This window comes from Leguminivora glycinivorella, chromosome 18 (assembly GCF_023078275.1).
Source record: "Leguminivora glycinivorella isolate SPB_JAAS2020 chromosome 18, LegGlyc_1.1, whole genome shotgun sequence".
NCBI classification, from domain to species: domain Eukaryota; kingdom Metazoa; phylum Arthropoda; class Insecta; order Lepidoptera; family Tortricidae; genus Leguminivora; species Leguminivora glycinivorella.
In genome coordinates, this window is record NC_062988.1 from 1441995 (window position 1) to 1464224 (window position 22230).

At 38.6% G+C, this 22230-nt stretch overlaps 1 protein-coding gene across 2 annotated transcripts in view; it reads left to right on the forward strand.

The window, feature by feature from the left end:
• The window catches only part of LOC125235733 (prothoracicostatic peptide-like), a 316691-nt gene that overhangs the window by 288667 nt on the left and 5794 nt on the right, over nt 1-22230 (forward strand). The window contains exon 6 of one of the 2 annotated variants that reach the window (XM_048142307.1): nt 8753-8836. The exons of the other annotated variant lie outside the window; for it this stretch is intronic. Coding sequence (XP_047998264.1) covers nt 8753-8836 — 84 coding nt within the window. The remainder of the gene's footprint in view (nt 1-8752; nt 8837-22230) is intronic. 2 annotated transcript variants of the gene reach the window in all.

Sequence of the window (22230 nt, forward strand, 5' to 3'; positions counted from 1 at the left end):
CATGAAAATCGGTTCGCTCCGATTCGTGCGATAATCGCACGTTCGAGAAGAAATGTCATACGAGAACCGGTTTAGACGTGTCGAGAAATGTTATGGAAATATCTCCCGAAAATTCAACTCTCCGTCTAAACTTTTTCGCCTGGCAAAAATCGCCTGGCGAGTATCGCATACGATACTCGTATGCGAGTTTTTATTTCTCGCACGAATGTAAACGTTTTCGTACGATAATCGCCAGGCGATTATCGCATACGATAATGTCATACGAGTTTCTCGACCAAAACGGGCGAGAAACTCGTACCATCTAAATGGGGCTTAATACTGCTTATATTACCCCTGGGCTACCATGAATTTTAATACGTAACTCGATAGCGAAAACGTCGCGCAAGTGCATTTTCACATTATCCAATCCGATATCGGATGTAGGATCGGTCCTATTCCATACATTGCAAGCACCATCTTTGAAGGATTTCAATGGAGTTTTCCATTGAAATCCTTCCGACATCTGATATCGGATCGGATAATGTGAAAACGTGTTCGCCAAGTGCACACTTCACCTGCCCGAGTTGTGGTCGTGTTTGTCGCTCCGTAGCCATGAAAAACGGTATCGCCCCACTTGACACTGCTTGTATAGTCTGTTATAGACTTTGAGGCCAATGAATATTCGGTAAATATTCGGCAAGTTTTTCAATGTTCATATTCGGCCGAATAATTCGGTTGCTTTGCCGAATAAACAAAGTAAAAAAAATAATGAAGATCTTACGTATTCCTTTGGATAATAAGCTCCTATTTTAGTAGCTTTCTAAGGAACTACTAAAAATATAAATACAAAGTTAGAAAAACCGTAGTTTAAGAGTTGAGAATAGTTTAGAGTTGTTTTAACTAAGTTTTAGTTAAATTTACTAAATCGTAATAACATATATGTAGTTCTAGTAACATATGTAACCATTATCAATCATTTAATAGTTTTTTCTTAACATCCGCTTTCTAAATATGACGTAACCGAATATTCGGCCGAATGTTCGGTTCGGTAAGAGCTGAACCGAATGTTCGGCCGAATATTCGTATTCGGCAAAGTCCATATTCGGCCCATCTCTAATGATGATGAATGTGAAAACGGACCAACACATTCACTCTATGGAGAAACTGAAAAGCGCCCCCAAACGGGGATATTACTCCCAGCAGTGTAAATACCAAGAATTTGTTTTGACGCCGTGACTCATCAACCAATTGGAACCCTAGGCCACTCTACAACCATGTCAAAATGACAAGCAGTAAGAGATTTCTTACAATCTGATCAATAACGTTACTATGACATAGTTCTACAGTGGCCTAGGGTTCCAATTGGTTGGCTGTACGTCGAAAATTCATGGTACAGGGGATGGTATAGTATTAAGTAGGGCAACGGCAGTTCAGAAAGCATTCTCTTGAATGATTCTAGGAAACTAGGAAAATACGGACTATTGTCCCGGATTTGTAAGTGTGAACTTGACAAATGTGTCAAAAATGTGAATTTTTGACACATTTGTTTTGAAGTATGTTGCGATGTGGCTAAGATGTATCGTTTGCCAAATCTAACGATTAATTTCGAATTGGTTGAATCGATTAGGCCCTATGTACAAGGAGGCGCTTAAACAAATATACGATTTCTGTCAACTTACCGAAATGTCATTTGAATCGAAATGACAGACTCTGCCACAGCACTAGTTTAAAAATAAAAATGATTGATAAATGACATAATAAGTAAATCCTGCGTGATAAATTAATATCGTAAAATACTCACTAACGAAGATCCGCAAAAATGTAACATGTGTTAGATTATGTTTAAAGTAAGCGAAATATTGTTTTTAAGTACTTGATTTTTTTAAATATTATCACAGGATTTTATTTAAAATTTCATTAGGTTGCGCGAGTTTACGTTTTGTAGACGCTGTCATGTGTCAAAAAGAGGTTCTTACAGCTCTGGGACTATAGTCTACCTACCTACTATATTTTTTTTTAGCCTGATTGGTGTCCCACTGCTGGGCAAAGGCCTCCCCTTCCTTTCTCCACTCCTCACGGTTTGATGCCCGCTTTTGCCAGTCACAGCAAAATACGTCGAGGTCGTCCCGCCATCTCTTCTTTGGTAGTGCTCTGCCCCGGCTAATTTTGCGGTAACCACAGTCGTCACTTTGGCCCACCGTTACGGGTGTATTTGGCAAACATACCCTGCCCAATCCCACTTGAGCTTGGCTCTCAGATGTGGTATAATAGAAACTTCCATATTAACTATAACCTAACCATAAAATTAAAATTTTGAAAAAACCCCCGACCGCAACATAGTAGACCGATTTTCATAAAACATGGCTAAGAACACTCCCGACTAACACAGCTTTCAGACAAAAAAAACTAAATCTAAATCGGTTCATCCGTTCGGGAGCTACGATGCCACAGACAGACACACACACAGACAGACAGACAAACAGACAGACAGACAGACAGATAGACAGACAGACACGTCAAACTTATAACAGCCCGTCATTTTTACGTCGGGGGTTAAAAATAAAGTAAAACGTACTAGTGACGCCACTCAAATTTATATTATAATATCTGGGCAACCGAGCTTCGCTCGGTTCTGTTTCGTATCCTTGACATATGTCGCCATCTAGTTCAAAAATGAATAGTACCTACATCGAGCGAAAGAATTCTCAGCCTTAACAACACAACTACTCCACACGAGATGGCGCGCATTTCGCCACAAAAATTCAAATAGTGTATTTTCTATTCGTTTTAGCCTTGACCTGTGTCGCCATCTAGTGTTTGCAATAAATAGTACTTACATCGACCGAAAGAATTCTGTCTTAACAGTACAACTACTGCACACGAGATGGCACGCGAAGAAAAACGCATGAAAACTCGAAAATTCGCGTTTTCCGGTACCTAAGGATAAGTTAGACCGATTTTTCACCCCCAAAAACCCCCACATAACAAATTTCTGCGAAATCGTTAGAGCGGTTTCCGAGATCGTCAGTGTAAATAAATATATATATAAATAAATAAATAAATAAATATACAAGAATTGCTCGTTTAAAAGTATAAGATTAAGTACTCGTACTATGTGTAGCTCTAAATACTTGAATTTGCCGTATAGCCTTGGTCTGTTACATCAACACACTTAAAAGAACTTAATCATCTAAACACGACACCAATAGTATGTGCATAACCTAACCACAAAATTAAAATTTTGAAAAATCCCCCGACATAGTTTACCGTTTTTCATGAAACATGGCTAAGAACACACCCGACTAATTCAGCTTTCAAACAAAAAAAAAATCTAAATAGGTTCATCCGTTTACAATGCCAAAGACAGACACACACAGATAGACAGATAGACAGACAGCCAGACAGACAGACAGACAAACAGACAGACACGTCAAACTTATAACACCCCGTCGTTTTTGCGTCGGGCGTTAATAGTTATTTGTTATACAAGGGGGCAAAGTTGTATTTTAACGCCGAGTGTGGAATTGAACAACGAGCAAGTGAAAGGATTCTATAGTTGAACCACGAGCGAAGCGAGTGGTTCGAGAATAGAATCCTGAACTTGCGAGTTTTTTAACACACGAGAAGTAAAATACATTTGCACCCGAGTGTAACACAAAACTTTTCCCCTCACTATAGCGAGGAAACTACAACGCAAAAAATACATTTATCACTGCTTCCAGTAGTTCCACAGGTGGTAAATCATCTTTATTACTAGATTCACCTACTTTTATCAACTTTAAAGCAGTTAATTTCAGTTTATTCAAGGTCAAATTACTTTACCCACTAGTGGATAAAATGACAAAACACGTGTTTCCGAGCTAGTGAGGGGAAAAAATACTTGTTCAGATCTTTCTGTTCGCATAAGAGCGGCAATCTATCTTAACGTGACTGTATTACTTACGTAAAGAACGACATTCAATGGGACACCGTCTAATACGTTATTTCTTTCATTTATTTATAGATAAAATACTATAAATCAACGAAAGTACAGGCGTTTAAAGGAGGTCAAAAAAGACGAGTGGCGTAAGTAACAATTTGGGGCGAAGCCGAAAATTGTTAATAAAGACGCCACGAGTATTTTTTGACTCAGTTAAGCACCCGTTGCATACAATACTTTTTCTACGACCATGCACTTAATTTTCAATAGTTTTCTAGAATAACTTTCGTGAAGTTCACACTGTTTCCTGTATTTTGACGCAAAGGTTGGCACTGCCAGCGCAGCTGCCCAAAATCATCCTTCGCCGGCTTCCCGCGCACGCGCGCAGTATCGTTATAACAATGCGTTGCCATGGTTACAGAGTCAAACAATGCGTTTTCAATATTTTCCTTACTGCGCATGTACGTGTGAAGCCGGCGGGCACTGGCTTTGGGGAATAGACTTTAATGTAAGGTTTTAATAGTTATTTGTTATACAAGGGGGCAAAGTAGTATTTTAACGCCGAGTGTGGAATTGAAAAACGAGCAAGAGAAAGGATTCTATAGTTGAACCACGAGCGAAGCGAGTGGTTCGAGAATAGAATCCTGAACTTGCGAGTTTTTTAACACACGAGAAGTAAAATACATTTGCACCCGAGTGTAACACAAAACTTTTCCCCTCACTATAGCGAGGAAACTACAACGCAAAAAATGCGTTTATCACTGCTTCCAGTAGTTCCACAGGTGGTAAATCATCGTTATTACTAGATTCACCTACTTTTATCAATTTTAAAGCAGTTAATTTGACTTTATTCAAGGTCAAATTACTTTACCCACTAGTGGATTAAATGCGTTTTTACCCGCTGATATTAAAGGACAAAACACGTGTTTCCGAGCTAGTGAGGGGAAAAGGTCTATGCACAACCCTGTATATGACGAATAACAGTTCGGGAGTAGAAAAAATACTTATATAGTTGTTACCTGCCTACCTAGTAGACCCTAATTTAAAATATCCATCTCGCCCAAAATAGTATTTCTCCTTTTAGATTCTATTTCTAATTGTAATTTCTACCCTTAATAGTATCTTTAGATTGATAATTGATTTCATTCGAGGTTATTTCAGCGTCTCCGTTTCAAATAATCCTCTGAATAGAGTTTATTAATCTCCGTATTGTTTAATCCTAAGTCTACTTAACATTCAGCTGCTTTTATAACTTGACGGATGCTGCAAATATCTGTTCAAAAGTACCTAGCCAAAGTCACAATCGCTTACGCTTGGTTGGCTCGCTCACACTGCGTTTCGATCGCTAGATAACTATAGACCGTCAACCAAATCTTGTCACTAGAAAAATGCGGCAAATTTGAAAAATCGCGGGCTAGCACACTAGTTTTGAAAATCGGTGGAAATTCGCGTGTCATTTGTATCTTATCTGTGGAAATCTCCACCCTACCAAAAAGAGAAATAACTAGCACATATCCGTCCCTTTTTAATACATTATCTAATTCGTAAGGAAGGAGCGAGCCCCTTGAAAAAAATATATCTGTGGCTGTTCGACGTACATTGCTGGTTTTTGTTCCTTTCATAGGGATACCATACTTTAGTTTGATGTACATTGCTACTGCCAAAATTTGGTTGACAGGCTATAGTATTACAGCATATATTAAAATATAAGAACATCATACCATCCCATACAGCAAGCTACGACCGCCTAAGAACGCGCATACACTACACCACATATAGATGGCGCCACAAATAATTCCTTGTTGCCGTCGATTATTTGCAGATTGGCGTTAAGTGTCACTTTCGAGCCATAAATCTATGTCAAAAGTAACATTTAACGCTATTTACAAGTATAATTAAAAGTTACGACATTTTTTTTTTGGCGCCATCTATGTGTGGCGTAGTGTATTATTATTATTTATTATTATTATTTATTTGATACACTAGCAGCTCTTCGAGCTGATGCGTGTATATCACTGCACTTGTGTTTATTTTGCACTCTTCAAAGTTCTAATATAATTGTCCAGTCTATTTTTGAAACAGTTCACTGACGGCGCGCTAATAACAGTTTCTGGTAGAGAGTTCCACATATTGACTATGCGATTCGGCAGGAAGTGTTTCTTAGGGTTGCTAGCACATGGAGGTTTGATAAGCTTTTTAGAATGCCCTCTTAGTTTTGAGTTCTGGCTTAGTATATATAGGTCTTTCATATTATTCACATTGTAGTGTCCAGACAAGATTTTGTAAGTCTCAATGAGATCACCACGCTTTCTTCTATCCTCCAATGATGTAAGACCTAATTCCTGAAGCCGTTCGTTGTATGGCTTATCTTTCAGTGAAGCGACCATTTTAGTAGCTCTTCTCTGGACTTTTTCTAATAGTGTAATATCCTTTTTGAAGTAGGGGGACCATACCTGAAAAGCGTATTCAAGCAAAGGACGTAGGTATGTCTTGTAAATCCCAACAAAAAGATCCTTAGTGATCACATGGAATGCCTTTCGAATCATATACAGCATAGAATTTGCTTTCTTCGTTATATTGGTGATATGCGTGCCCCATTTCAGGTCATGCGAAACAGTGATGCCCAGGTCTCTTTGACTGGTAACAGCTTGCAGGGGAACAGAATCAATGTTGTAACCTAGTTTCGGGTTGGTTTTCCCAATGTGAAGAACTGTGCATTTGTCAGGATTTAGCGATATGAGCCAGTCTTTAGTCCACTGGACTATGCGGTCTAAGTCACTTTGGATAATGTTATTAGTTATAAGTGGATTACCCATAACTTTGGTATCGTCAGCAAATATTGATAGTTCTGATTGCACTACACTCTTTAGGTCTGTTATAAATATGCCGAACAGAATTGGTCCGAGCACTGAGCCCTGCGGGACACCACTATAGACATTGTGAGCACTAGATAAAGTTTCTCCTACTCTTACTTTAAATATCCTGTGAGATAAAAAGTCCGATATCCATTCAAGGAGTTGACCACGAATCCCAAGTATGCGCGTTCTTAGACGGTCGCAGCTTGATGGAAAAATGTCGTAACTTTTTAATTATACTTGTAGATGGCGTTAAATGTTACTTTTGACATAGATTTATGGCTCGAAAGTGACACTTAACGCATGCGCGGATCCAGGGGGGGGGGTCATGGGGGTCATGACCCCCCCCTGGAGCCTAAGTTGGCCATACAAATAGACCACGTGACCCCCCCCTGGGGCCCCGGGCCTTTACCACGTGACCCCCCCCTGGGCACGAAGCTGGATCCGCGCTTGACTTAACGCCAATCTACAAATAATCGACGGCAACAAAGAAGTTTTTTGTGGCGCCATCTATGTGTGGTGTAGTGTATGCGCGTTCTTAGGCGGTCGCGTTTTAATGTATGGGATGGTATGATCTTCTTATATTTAATCTATGGTTACAGTGAGTTTCTGAAAGAAATGAATGAAAGAATGAATGAATGAAATGAGAAGGTTGCGATGGATGTGTGGTGTGACAAGACTGGATAGGATTCGGAATGAGTATATAAGAGGAAGCCTGAAAGTAGCGCCAGTGACAGAGAAATTGAGAGGAAGTAGATTAGCATGGTATGGGCATGTAATGCGGAGGGATGAAAGCAATGTTATAAAACGAGTGGTAAATATGAAAGTGGATGGATACAATGGTAGGGGAAGGCCTAAGAAAAGATGGATGGAATGTGTGAACAACGATATGAGAGTGAAAGGTATTAGTATGGAAATGACGGCTGATAGAGAGAAATGGAGGAAGATGATCTGCTGCGCCGACCCCAAATAATGGGAAAAGGGCAAGGGAATGATGATGATGATGATGGTTACAGTGAGCTTCTGATTGAATTTATGAATGAATTCATTGATTAATTCACCATGCACTTTTGCAGCTGATAGTACCTAACCTAACATTGTATATCGAAATAACCAGATCATTTTATGATAACTTGATTAGTTACTTATTCTTTAGTCGCTAACTGCCACTGAAGAGTTAATTATTATTTATCGTAATAACCGTGAGTTCAGAAGATAGTACGTATTCCTAACCCCATTGATAACTTCTTCTCCCCATTGTCCCAGCATTTTTTTCCACGGCTCATGAATGCCCGGGGTCCGCTTTAGCGACTATTACAAAATGTATCCCAAGTGATTTCCTCGCGATATTTTCCTTCACCAAAAGGCGACTGGCAAAATGTCAAATGACATTGAGTACATAATTTTCGGAAACTCATTGGTGCCAGTCGGAGTTTGATCTACTCAATAACCCCCTTATTCGTAAACGTTCACTAAAGTTATCAAGGCGATAAAGTTAGTTTGTCCCTGTCTATCACACCAATACGCCGGAAAGAAACAAACGAACTTTATAACGACTTGATAACCTAACCTGCCGAACCCTACGCCGTGTCAGACGACGCAACGGAGCCACGCTGTTACGTCGTCGCCTAAATAGAATATTGTTTTTTTTTCTGGTCTGTTTTTAATCTGTTTTGAAAATATTTATGTGCTTTTTTTATTTATTATAAATGGGCCGGCTTACTCTTGACTCAGCCTCGAGACTTTCAGCCGAAGGCAACTATTTACTATACCTATTGTTTTTATTTTTTAGTTTCACAGTGCCTTGGTTTTACTGTTATGCTGTGTAACTTATTTGAATAATATATAAATAAATAAATAACCATAGTGAACGTTTATGAATAAGAGGGGGGGGAGGGGTCATACAGGAAATTTATCAAGTTCGTGCTAAGGTCTACTTATGTTTTCATGTAAACTAAGATTAAAAAAACAAACAGAATGACGCATAGTGTGCTCACAGGGGCGTATTACTGGAAACGAGAGCCCGGCTGGACGAACCTAAGGGGCATGTGGGGCAAACGCTCCTCGGAAGATGACGACCATGGTAACGCACCGGCGACTATGAGGACCGTAGTAGCACTGTTGGCTGGTTACGGCAAACGAGGGACTTTAGTAGCGTTTTCAATTGCTATTTTTTCTTCTAACATTTTAATAACGCGTCAAAGTAAAAAAATGGTACAAATGATAATATTCGTCACTACTTTGAAAAAATCTCGTATCTCACGCTGCTCCTCAAAGTTAAAACGCAGTAAGTCTATATGCATTCTATACATACTTACTACAATTCTCTTTTCATTGACAGACGAAGATACAAGTTTTTTTCAAAGTAGTGACGAATGCCAATAGATTTTTTTTTCGCGCCTATTTCATTTTTAACTAGTGATGTGCCGTTCTCGGTAACTTACGGTAATTTACCCAATTTGTTTAGGGAATATTTTCCAGGAAGTAACTTTTCCCGTACAAATCGGGTAAATTACCAAAAACAGCACATCACAATGTTTGACCCGCTATAGAACGTAACGTACCAATTTTTCTATGAGTATTTTAGAGTGCATTCGAATGCGGGTAAATCAAATCCATTCATGAAAAATATTACTTATTCTGTGTGTAATATTATAGCCAATATACAGGCATACTGTTAATATCCTATATCCTATATGGACATGTATATAATGTAGGTATCTGGTTTTTGTCGCGGGATTTTAAGTCCAGTTTCTAGCTAATAAAGTTTTGATTTCGACAAGTTAAATACAGAACACTTTTTAACGTTAAAATTCAAATATCATAGCAAAAAAATCCTAGTACAAAAAAAACTATTTACCTTTTTGTAATTGATAACCTGCCAACACTGTTACCAAGGGTCTCGCCAACAGCACGAAGCTAGTTTGAAGTCGCTTCTAGTTCGACTTGTGGCATCCGTGTATAGAGTAGTTACCTAGTAGTGCTTCTAGTCTTCTCTCTCACTCTCTCCTCTATTGCTGTGCTCTTCTATGTTTCAGTGTCACGATTTCAGTGTTAGAGAATTAAGCTTTTCAGGAATTTTTACATCATATAATTTACTCTCATTTGTGCGATGTTGACGATGTATTTAAGATTTCTTCAGCCGAAAGAGAATAGATATTTTTTTATAAACGTTAGTGAAAGCCTTTTGAAAAAATATAAATCAAACTCATGTCTTCAAAATGTTGTCATTTTCGCCTCATTTTACTTTCAGGCCTTTTACATCAAAAACTGTGTCCCTAAATGTTTTTTCCAAATCCTCACTTTTTTTCTTGAACTTTTTTTTTACTTGTTGAAAGTTACTTACCGGATTCTTTTTTAATTTTGGGGCTGAGCCTGTTTCTAACATTACAATCCTTGACGCTCCGTAGCGTATCATAGTTTTGTCTCTCTCTATCGCTATTCCATATTAGTGTGACAGAGCCAGTTGCGTATCACTCGCCACAAAGGCGTTAACGATTGTACTCTTGCCTACAGGCCCAGGGTTCACTTACATACAATTGTCACTATAGTAAAATTACATCGCATAGTAACCTAATTTCCAGACAGCAAGTTAATTTCGTGCAAATGAGAGTTGAACAATGTATATATATAACACTGTATTCTGTGTATTGCACAATGCACATTGCACATAATAGTCTCACTTGTACATATATATCACGCTTTAACCACTCAGCACTTCAAAACTTCACGATTTTCACTCATCACTTAGGTACTTTAAGGCAGCGTTCCCACTTATGCGTCGCGTGTCTCGGGGCGCGCAAGGGGCGTCCGCGCCACGCCGCTTAAGTGTAATTCAAAAAACGTCTCCTCAGTACATTTTGTATAGGAAAGAGTGGAAAGACGTAAGACGCGCCCCAGGTGGCGTGGCGGCGGCGGGGCGCGCGCCGCGCCGCTTGGCGGCGCGCCTTACGTCCTTCCTATACAAAATGTACTGAGGAGACGCTTTTTGAATTACACTCAGGTGGCGTGGCGCGGACGCCCTTTGCGCGCCCCGAGACACGCGACGCATAAGTGGGAACGCTGCCTAACGAGGCATCATTGCGTATACAGTCACCGCCAATAACGTCGTACAAAACGAAGACTGCCTAAATATCCGACACACTTTTAAAGCTATGGAAATAAGATTTTGTCGGATATTCTTGCTGCTTTATTTTTATTGCTGGTGACTGTACCTACTCAAAATATAGAGGCTGGTATTTAAAATTCAAAAGTTTAAGTATTGGAAACGTGCGTGTAGGAATGGCTCTGCTTTGAGCCAAATAGAATAGAGCGGTACTGTATATTTTTAAATTAAAGGAAAAATTGAAAAATTCACACCTCCAGCAGGACTTGAACCTATGACCGTCAGCATTTCCGGTGCAACCTCCTTTGCTCATTTGGCCAGAGCGGCTACATCGGCAAATACAGTCGGTAACAGGCGATCGATTTTTTAATTTAGAACGCACGAATTCGTTCGAAAGTCTGTGGAAAACGACGTAATGCTATTTTTGAGAAAGGACGGCTAGTAATTTTAAAACTAGTGGTAATGACCACTCGTTTTCGATTCTGTTAGTAGAATTTAAGTCGCTACTAGTGGAGATATTATTGAACGAATTTCACGAAATCGAATGGCCGAGATTTAAAAATTGGCCCCCAGATTCGAGTCCTGTCAAAAGTGTGATTTTTTCTTCTTTAATTTTTAAATATTCCTTTAATCGTGACGAAACTGGAGGGTTCTTTTTTTTAATGAGTACGTCCCATGTTTTTGACAGAATATTGAATGAAATAAGGAAAATGAACGTTAATTGCCTAATTACAACGACCAAGACGATCCGAGCAGACGGTGACGGATGCGACACTTGATACCGCCAGTATGTCTCCTAAAATATTTCGGGAGACGAGAAAATACTGACAATTTAGGGTGAGCTAAATGTATACTTGAGTTTTGATAAAAATAAACAACTAGTTTTTGCCCGCGGCTTCACTCGCGTTAAAAAGAGACAAAAAGTAGCCTATGTCACTCTCCCTCCCTTACACTATATCCACTTAAAAAATCACGTCAATTCGTCGCTCTGTTTTGCCGTGAAAGACGGACAAACAAACAGACACACACACTTTCCCATTTATAATATTACATACATACAATCACGCCTGTATTTATAATATTAGTATGGATATAATACTTCATCATTGGCCACGACATCTTAGCAGATGATTGTTTCACTGATTTTTTGTGTGGTGCCGGTACACCGTTATTGGTGGCGCCACATCTGTCACAGATGAAACGTGAGTCAAGAGGAGGAGGAGCTCTGGAACGGAGCCTTTTGTGCTTAAGGTTGTCGAGCCAGGCTGTGTCGTGCTCCGTCACCCCGTCGGATAAGTCACGGCGCCATTCAGGTCTCATGGTAGCGCGTATCTCCACACGCCTATAACACTTACAATTCTCGTTATGTACACACATCACTCGATTTATTTATAAAGTCACTCACGTTTGATCTGCAAAGAATCTCAAATAATTGCCTACTTAAAATTAAATATGATTTTTTGATCTAGCCAAAACACATAGATATAGTTCTTCCAAAACACGTATAATTTTAAATATGTATGTATAAAATAATCTAAAAATAAAATAAATAATGTTTAACTTCACGGTCAATATCAATTGAAAACAAAGTAACAAACAATCGAAGGTGCCAATATTCAAGCACTATTTATTTGTTTGAATGATTTAGAATAAGGTACAGCGGGGCAAATCTCGACTGGGGGACAATTGTAACTAATCCATATTTTCCATTATTACACTATGATGTTGAGTTCTACATGTATCCACTGAACACGCCTACCATATATAACCGGTGGACACTCTATTTAATAACGCAAACGTTGTAAAACATGGAAAAAAATGGACCAGTTACAGTTGCTCCGACTCGAGATTTGCCCCGCTTTCGAACGAAAACTTTCCACATATACAGAGCTTCTGAGATGCTTAGTAGCTGTAAGCATAATATGGCCGTTTCTACCAAATAGACATTCTGTTTTATGTGCTCTTTATCTGATTTGTTATTGCACCCGCGATAACGACGTATGGAAATAAAGCACCTGTAACAATCCATACTTAATATGGGAAAGTGTATGTGTCTGTTTGTTTGTCCGTCTTTCACGGCAAAACTGAGCGACGAATTGACGTGATATTTTAAGTGGAGATAGTTGAAGGGACGGAGAGTAACATAGACTACTTTTTGTCTCTTTCTAACCCCCCTCCCCTTTCCTAAAAGGGGGGCGGGGTGGAATTTTGTGTGGAGCATTCCGCAATTTGAATTTAACGCGAGCGCAACCGCGGGCAAAAGATAGTCAGTAATAAAAAGGTCAAATGTGAAAGCCAGACCCACTACACCTTATGACACAATTATCCGTATTGTCCTTATATGATAACAACATATATATTATGTATCGTTGTATTGGCAACGGAAGGATTGTTTTTTTTTTAAAGGCTGCTTTCAAAAAAAACGTCAAAAGAATGTAAAATTGATAGTTTTAGTCGGTGAAATACTACACTTTCCGTTATCCAATAGATTTATTTAATTCAAGTTCCAGTTAGAGCATCTTATTATCTTGATTTTTATAAAACTGGATTTTTGAAAACTAACTCACTAAATTAATTATGAATTTTTCTCTAATGCACGTTTAGAAAAACGCACGTATAGAGCTGAATCAGTCGATCTTATTTGTAAAATTTGGACAATTTTGAATATTAAAACGGGTAAATTTATAATTCGTATATCCTGTACCACAATCATTTCAGACTAGATTTTTATTTTAAGTTTTTGAAAAAGAGTAAACTAGCCTAAGGCGAATTCAATTTTTTTCAGAAATTACCTAAAATTAAGTGACAATTTCTTTGAAAATCTACATCACATCGAAGTAAGTTTTATACTAAATTAATCTGCAACGTTTACTTAAATTGCTATTATGCCTTAGTGATTATAAATTGCTATTTAGGTGTCCGTGCCTTCGCTTGAACCACTAATGAGATTAACACCTTCATAACTCGGCCCTAATGGAGTGAATTCCTCGACTAGTAGCGCCATCTGGCGCGCCAGTCAAGTACTAGTGTCGCCCGGTTACCAGCGCTCGGCTGCTTTTTCCTCAGTACGCTTTTGTAACTCGGCCGAGCAACACGTTTACAAAAGCAAGTCTTAAAAAGTTCGAGAAATTTAAAACATCGAGAAGATTATGATTACTTCTAACTTCGTGATATTCCGCTCGGTGCCTTTGGCCCAGCGACGAGACGCAGTGACCTCCTGTAGGCACCGTCATAAGTACGCGGATAGATATGCCTCACTCACGTGTCGTCGGGCGTCGTCCCGTGAGACGACAGACATCGTCCCGTGAGACGACAGACGTCGTCCTGTGAGACGACAGACGTCGTCCTGTGAGACGACAGACGTCGTCCCGTGAGACGAAAGATATCGTCCCGTTAGACGATAGAGGTTGTCCTGTGAGACGAGAGACGTCGTCCTGTGAAACGACAGATGTCGTCCCGTGAGACAACAGACGTCGTCCCGTGAGACGAAAGACGTCGTCCCGTGAGACGACAGGCGTCGTCCCGTGAGACGACATGACGTCGTCCAGTGAGATGACATGGCGTAGTCCCGTGAGACGACAAGCGTCGTCCCGTTAGACGACATGGCGTCGTGCCGTGACACGACAGGCGTCGTCCAATGAGACGACATTGCATTGTCCCGCGAGACGACAGGGTTGTTCCTGTGTGGTGGCATGGAGACGATGAAGAAAATTGACAGCGATGGGACGCAGTGTAATCCTATGCACCGTCATAAAGAATATAAAGGACAAATGCACGCTCACGTAAGACGAGACAGAGCGACGTCCCGTGAGACGACATAGGTTCGTCCCTTGAAAAGTCATAGCTTCGCCTCGTGAGGTGACAGGACACAAGAGATGTCTTGAAACGACAGATGAGGTCCCTTTAGATAACCTGGCCTATGAAAAGATAGGGCCCACGATCCAATAGGGCATCGCCTCGTGATATGACGAAGGAAATCATTCATTGTGCAGACATGATTCGTCATTAGAGACAACATGAGTAAAGTTGTGCTGTGTGAAAAAGTACACTGTCATATAAATTGACAAGCGTCGCCCCGTAAAAGATTGAACTTTGCAGCGACTTGGAATTTGGATTTCGTTGCCCTATGCGATGATTTACGACATCCTGTGAGAACCCATTGGGTTATTACATGCTATGCACTAATTCACCTTTCGTGTCATGAGACGAGCGTTATGATCACGAGGCAAAATGTTGTATTTGTACTCGAATCTCAATGAGATTATGTCGCTTTAAGATCTACTTTGCGGTAATTAGATAAATAGATAGATAAAAACTTTATTGCATAAAAATATCATGACAAAAAATAATAATAATAATTAAGAACTATAAGAATTAGCACAACTCTTAACTAAACATACTTTGTATAAGGTATTTCTAAACATATATACTTCGTAGAAGGTCTTTCGAATCAGAACCACAGCGTACGTGTTAACCTGAGACATACACAATTACACAGTTTAGTCATTGTCTTATTAGACAAAAATCATCACGTGATGGGTTCCCATAAGTGGGGTCGTTTTAGACAGGTAAAGTGAACGACATCGGCGTCGTCTCAATTGCCTAATTAGCTAATACATAATCAGCGTGGTCACCTGACCAACAGATGAATGATTGTGAGGAATGTCCAAATTTCTCTCACTCGTGAATATCTGAACGGCCATAATGATGACGAATGTGTGATCCAATTACTGTAAAGCAACGCCGTTATTGCCAACCTAATTTGTCATGTCAACTTTTAGAATGCTCGTCATGATAGAGGTTTATTACAATATAGCAGGTTTGACGTTGTGAAAATCCACTTCCACATCTAAAAACGTGTGGGTGGAGCTTCGGTAGCAATTAACTAGTACTTTGTTGCCAGATACTAAGCGAATTAAGAAATATACATAATAGTGATGCTAAACAGAATGAAAAACCACTTTATATTACAAAGCCCTTCTTGCTCAATCAGAAAGGGAGAGGGGGCGGTGAAAATACCAATGGGAAAAAGAAAATCCATTAATTTATGCTACTGTTTTACGCTATTCCTAGAGTGCAGATTCTTCTAAATGAATGATTAGAGCTCTAGTCTCATCAACTCACGGGCGTCAATAATTGACGCATGGTCTTGGGTCTTGATACGGACTTTAGAAATGCAGAAGAACCACTCAGGTACTTAGCAAATGTTGACTATTAGCTACAAAATAACTTACCGCAAAGGAAAATTCTTGTACTAGGCTCATTACTCTGTGAAACCTGGATATTAGTCTGTATTTCAGCAAACTTATAGCTGTCCGGCTGAAACGTCCAGTCGGACTAATGGCGGATAATGTTCCAGTATATGTTGTTCAGTATACCGAACTGACAAAAGTATCACTTCTGTAGCAATCGACCCAGTAGAGACTTCTGAACCAATTCATTTAGAAATAAAAAGCTACAGCTCGGAAAGTTTTCTAAGTACGATATATACATATATGTACTACAAATTGACCTCAAACTGCCGTTAATCGACCAACGGTTAGAATACTCAATCATGCATTATTACTAACGTTAGCTAGACCAAGGTTACAGACAATCCTTGAAGAGGTTAATTACAAAGACAACAAACTCGTACCGGAAATCTGACTCCCAAATATATACGATATTTTGTGGATAGTTTGGCAGAATAACTTAAAGGATATGTTATTTAGCACAATAGAATTTTAGTATACCTTGTTGCATTGTTACTCAGGACGGACTCTCGTCGTAAAAGGATTTGTCGGTTGTCCAGTTCGATGGCGTAATGTTACGAATCCTATGTTTCTATAAATAACTAACGAATTAGATTAAAGAGACGACCGAACAATATTCTCAAACTATTTACAGCGAAGAACATACATGCAGAGGCTTACATCTCTTGACCGAAGTAAATGAAGTTGGTCCTAAACTTAAACAACTACACAAAACAAAGCAAGAAACCGTGTAGGTAAATTGTATTCAAAGTGCTTATTTGTTGTATGAGTATGATATATCGAAAACACTTTAATCTCATTAAAACCAATAGGGCAATACATTTTCCGAGAGAAGCCGATTTTCACAATTTGCTAAGGCACTCTTATGGATAAAATGTTGAAAGGTAGTCACTGAATGTGGAGGCCTGTTTCTGAAATGATAAATTAAACGGAAATTGAAGGATGAATCTCTTTCGATTTTAGACCACAGTTTCCTCTTACAAATAAAGAGGCGCTCGCATCCTAAAATTATCGCCCGCTACTGCGGTATTACTAACAGAAAGTTCCCGTTTATTTCATTTGACAAATGTTTTCTGAATAGGTTTCTGGGGCCTAGAGAGATTAACAGAAGTTGCATATTTACAATTAACTTTTGGAACTCCATTAGCGCGTTGTAGGATCGGTACACATTTCCGCAGTTGCTTACTAAGCGCCATTTATTAGAATTTTGCGGCGCGACTATTTGTCAGTAACAGAGGAGACGCCACAACTTATTCAAAAAACGGTCCGTAAGGCCAGAGGACGAGTCCCAGTCCCAATTGAATTTAGTGTAAGGAACTAGAAATATGATGTTTATAACATTACTGTGCATAAGACTTAATTTAGAAGACTTCGGACTCCTAATATACCTGACATACAAGAATTTGTTAGGACACTCATAAAAGGGAGCGCAGATTCTAGGCAAAATGGGTTTCTAGTGGTAACAGAAAACTTAAAATTATTACCGTTTAAATAGATATTGATGAACTATATTTATCAGAAGTAAGGTCTTGAGACCTAAATAAAAAATAAAAGCTCAGCGCTTAAGGTACGCAGTAGGTACTTATAGCTACGATATTTTGACCTATTGGTCTCGAATGACAGGCAAGTGTAAATACCATTGTCATCGTCCGTGGCGCTACATGCTACAGCCGTGCGTACGTACGACTTTTAAGAAAATCCTAATTATATGCCATACGATAAATAAATAATTGTCATCTCGATATAATTGTAGAATTAGGTATTACCTTACATAACAGTTGCATCTTGTTTATGGGAAGTCCCGCTGCATATGGATTTTGGGAAATAAGCAAGAATACAGTAAATATTAAACCGTATGTTTATGTGTATACATCAGTTTATAAAGAACGTGAGACATTTATATTATTCGCACAAAAGAGCAATATAGAATATATTGCTTTGCAATTTGGTGATAAATTACGAAAGTGCTGAAAAGAAAACTATTTACTATCTTAAGCTGATGACTGAATTTTAATTATAAATGGGTAATCGTACATCATTAACCCTTATTTGAATAGTTATCTGTCGTCTTACATTCTTATTAGAATATCGAAATGGACTAAAGAGCCATAAGTCGTAATGTTTTAGAATTACTAGCTCACGAATCGTACAATTTTCCCTTTATAAATTCGGCTAGTCAGCACATAAGTCATAAAAATGATAAGCCTAAAAATATATGCATCACATATTCATAATTATTCAAACACAAATTAAATATTTCAAATATCGAAAAAAGCATACTAGCTAGACATAGTAAAATACTAAATAAAGTTGACGAGTACAGTGTAGAGAGGATTCCCGCATTAACATTCATGTATATTCATGGAAGTATCAAAGTCAATTTAATTAGAAATAATTGCCTTAGAAATAATTTGATCTTCGCCTAAGTATGTGTGACTCATTAGATCATTGATTCGTTTCAATCGCTTGTATCCCAAAGATTTTTGCTCAGTTGACCCATTTTAATTTAATAGGAAAAATTTACATAGTTTCCGTTCTCGTAAAGACTTTGAGTAGGAGCTTACCTTTTATTATATGGATCCTTAGCTAATCATGGCCATGGTATTATCAATTCAGTCAGAAGCCGAAAATGTATTATCATCTTATTTGCAGTTTTGCTACCAGTCCAGCAGTAACGCATACATTATCGTAATGTGGGTATACATTACAAATCAACATATGATAGCGTGCAATTTCTCCCAACTCAAGCGTCCATTTCAATTGTTTTGGGCAAATGTATATTTCATATACAGAATTCATAACACATTATGCATTGGGAAATGTTGACATTTGGCAGTGGGCTATGTAAGACAATGTTTAAGCTATGTCAATATTGCTTATTACTCAGTATACTAACAATAATATGTGCATATTGAGAGATACATATAGGCGCATTACTTATGGTACAGTAATCAATTTACATGAAAAATAAAAATTTCAACATAATGTCATAATGCTCACGGCAGTGCTATGATATAATTGTGTATTATAGTTACATGATATAATTATAGTTATCTTAAGCAGAAGGAGACTAGTATCGTGGTGAATTTATAAGACAAAAAACATGTATATGATCTTGTTCTGACTAAGGACTGTTGTAAGGGAAACGTGAGACAAATTTTGCCGACGTTGATGTAACACCCATTGATGAAGGGAAGCTCTTCAGAGTTTGGGTTGCTACAGATATTTTCTCACAAAAATGTTAATGAAATAACAGGTTTTATTTCCGTAAATATTGTAATACCGATATATTAACTACTGGCTTCCTGTCGGTTTTATGTTATATATAAATTAAGTGATTCACCACCATCATAGAGTCATAATGGATAACTGTGCTGTGCTGTCAGTTTCAACTCATGAAACCTTAGTAGCTAAATTTTGAAACATCTCTTTGTATACCTTCTTATTTCTTATTATGACATTTCTGTATAAATAAAGTATATCAGTCACAGTACGCCCTAACCAGCGCCGGCAGAGGTTTAAACACGTCTCATTAGTGGTTCAAGCGAAGGCACGGACACCTAAATAGAACCGTTTTTCCCCCGAAGGGTAAAAAACGGATATTTAGGTTCCTGCCGAAGCTTGAACCACCCTTAAGGGCCTTGCCGGCTAAAGGTACTGAGGCCATTAGGGCCGAGTTATGAAGGTGTTAATCTCATTAGTGGTTCAAGCTTCGGCAGGAACCTAAATATCCGTTTTTTACCCTTCGGGGGAAAAACGGTTCTATTATTAATTTTTGCCAATTTTTTGAAAACGAGCCTTCACCGGTACAATTATTACCACTTTTGGACATTTTCTCATATTTTGTTAGACCAAGTAGAAAAAGTCCTATAATGTGATATATATTTATAAACTACTCGCAAAGCCCTTTAATTTGATACCACACACGGTATGATCGAGCGCTCGGTTGCGATTTCACTATTTTTAACACGAAAGCCCTCTTAATATGTTTATGGTTAGATTGGTTAGTATTTATCATTAGGTTTAGGTTTAAAGACATTTATTCCCATTTATGTTTGGAAGTGATGTATATCTCACTTCCATGAGAACATTGTTGTTACATAAATAATTTTTGAGATGTGTTGTTTATGACATTAAAGGTTTTTGAATTGAATTGAATTGACATGAAGGAGAGGCACTTTTTGTCACAAATACACGTAATAATTAATATTATGGACATGTAAAACATAAATACGAGCGACAGACGTTTGAACTAATTTGACGTAATTAAAGTTATACAAAGTGAGGAAAACACCAGTCGTGCAGTCGAATTGTAAACACATTTAAGTCGTTTTTAAGTCAAGTCAGAACTCTGAATGAAAACAATGTAAATATTTATAATTCAAAGCCGCAGGGACCGCAACCGCAGAAACTCGCATCCGCAAGACAACTCGTCAAATTAAAACTTGCTGGAATTAATATCGCTAATGAAGCCCCGGGCTGGGCTTAAAAATTCCGGACAAACAGAATTACCGCAACTTGCCTGCTCACCGCTCGTAGCCAAGAATACCATCGTTAACGCGTGTCAAATAGCACGCAAATGACTCTGTCACTGTTCGAGCCGATATACACCGTGTTTTTATTGAAGATTCTTTAGATCAAATACAATTTATTTCTCTAAGAAACTATTGTCTTAACTCTTACGGTTACAGGGTTATTAAATAAATAAAAATAATTACTGAACACGTACATGACAGCCTACACTTCCTAATGTTATTTGTTTTGACATGTGCCGTCAATCACTTGACACTAACTCAAATGTTATCCTTAAGGATATCTCACACTGATTAATTCATTTATTATGTATGAAAACGATGATTTTTTTTGCGAAGTTATCTAAAAGTGATATACAGGGTGGTTCCTGATAATGAACCTAAGAACGTGTCGAATTTAAGGGAAAACAAAAAAACACGGTGTAGATAAAGATCTATTCGCGAATTAGCAAAGAAACCTACATCAGTATTGATGAGTCGAGCCCTCAGAACATATAACATTGGAGAGCGGACAAACCGCCGGCGGTCGTGTGGCAGTTGTCAGGTTAGATTAGGTTAGCACCCAGTTGTCGTTGTGTGCGTGCGTGATAACACGACTCGCGTCGTGTATTGCGCAATAGCACACTGCTGCGGCTGTAACTGTGAGGTAACCGAGAGGGGGTGGGCGACACTTTCAGCGGGGAGCGGCAGTGGCCATACTGTACGATAGTACTCTTTATTATACAGTGGCAATAGCGAAGCGTGTAGGTTTAAGAAATTGCGACAGGCGTATTCAATACAAATCGGCCGGTATATCTGAACTCCTTCATTCCTATATCTGTGGTCGGCCAAGTTACGCATCGTTCTCGGACCGCCTACGATGTTATTATTGGCTAGAGGCCCAGTGCACACAGCTCAGCCTACCGGTACAACTATGCATAACTCTACGCCGAGACGCAATTCGATAAATTTTCGAGAAAAACTATGAGCTTTTTTCAATATGCATATATAACTGTCACGGATTATTTTAAAATGACCTGAGGATATTATACATATATACATCTTCTTCTTCTTCTTCGCGTAAAGGGATCAAGTAAAACTAAATTTTGGTTTGCCAATGCTTAGCCACTTCAAGCCCTCGAGGTTGTTGTTGAGCACCGGGGACACTGTCTCATATGTGTTGTTGTTTGAGGGACGCCACAATCGCAGAGTTATACTCGTATATACATACAATCACGCCTATATCCCATAAAGGGGTAGGCAAAGCACTACTCAATTTCAGTGCCACTCTCGGCAAATAAGGGATACTGTGGATACCCGTGCCAATTCTATCAAGGCTCGATCTACTACAACCCAAGCGTATTGAGGAACAATGTAACGAAAATAAACTTTGTTTTATTATAAATTGAACTGAATTGAATATATACATATTTATTATATTAATAAAATTATTTCAAATAGCAGCAAATATTTATGTTGGTATAAACAGTAATAATAGTACATTGTGCAACAAGGGGAGGAACTTAAATATTACTAACGAGAGTAAGTTAAATCGCGACGGCTTGCCGGAGCGATTCAAGGACCCGAGTTTGTAATATTCATACTCCCC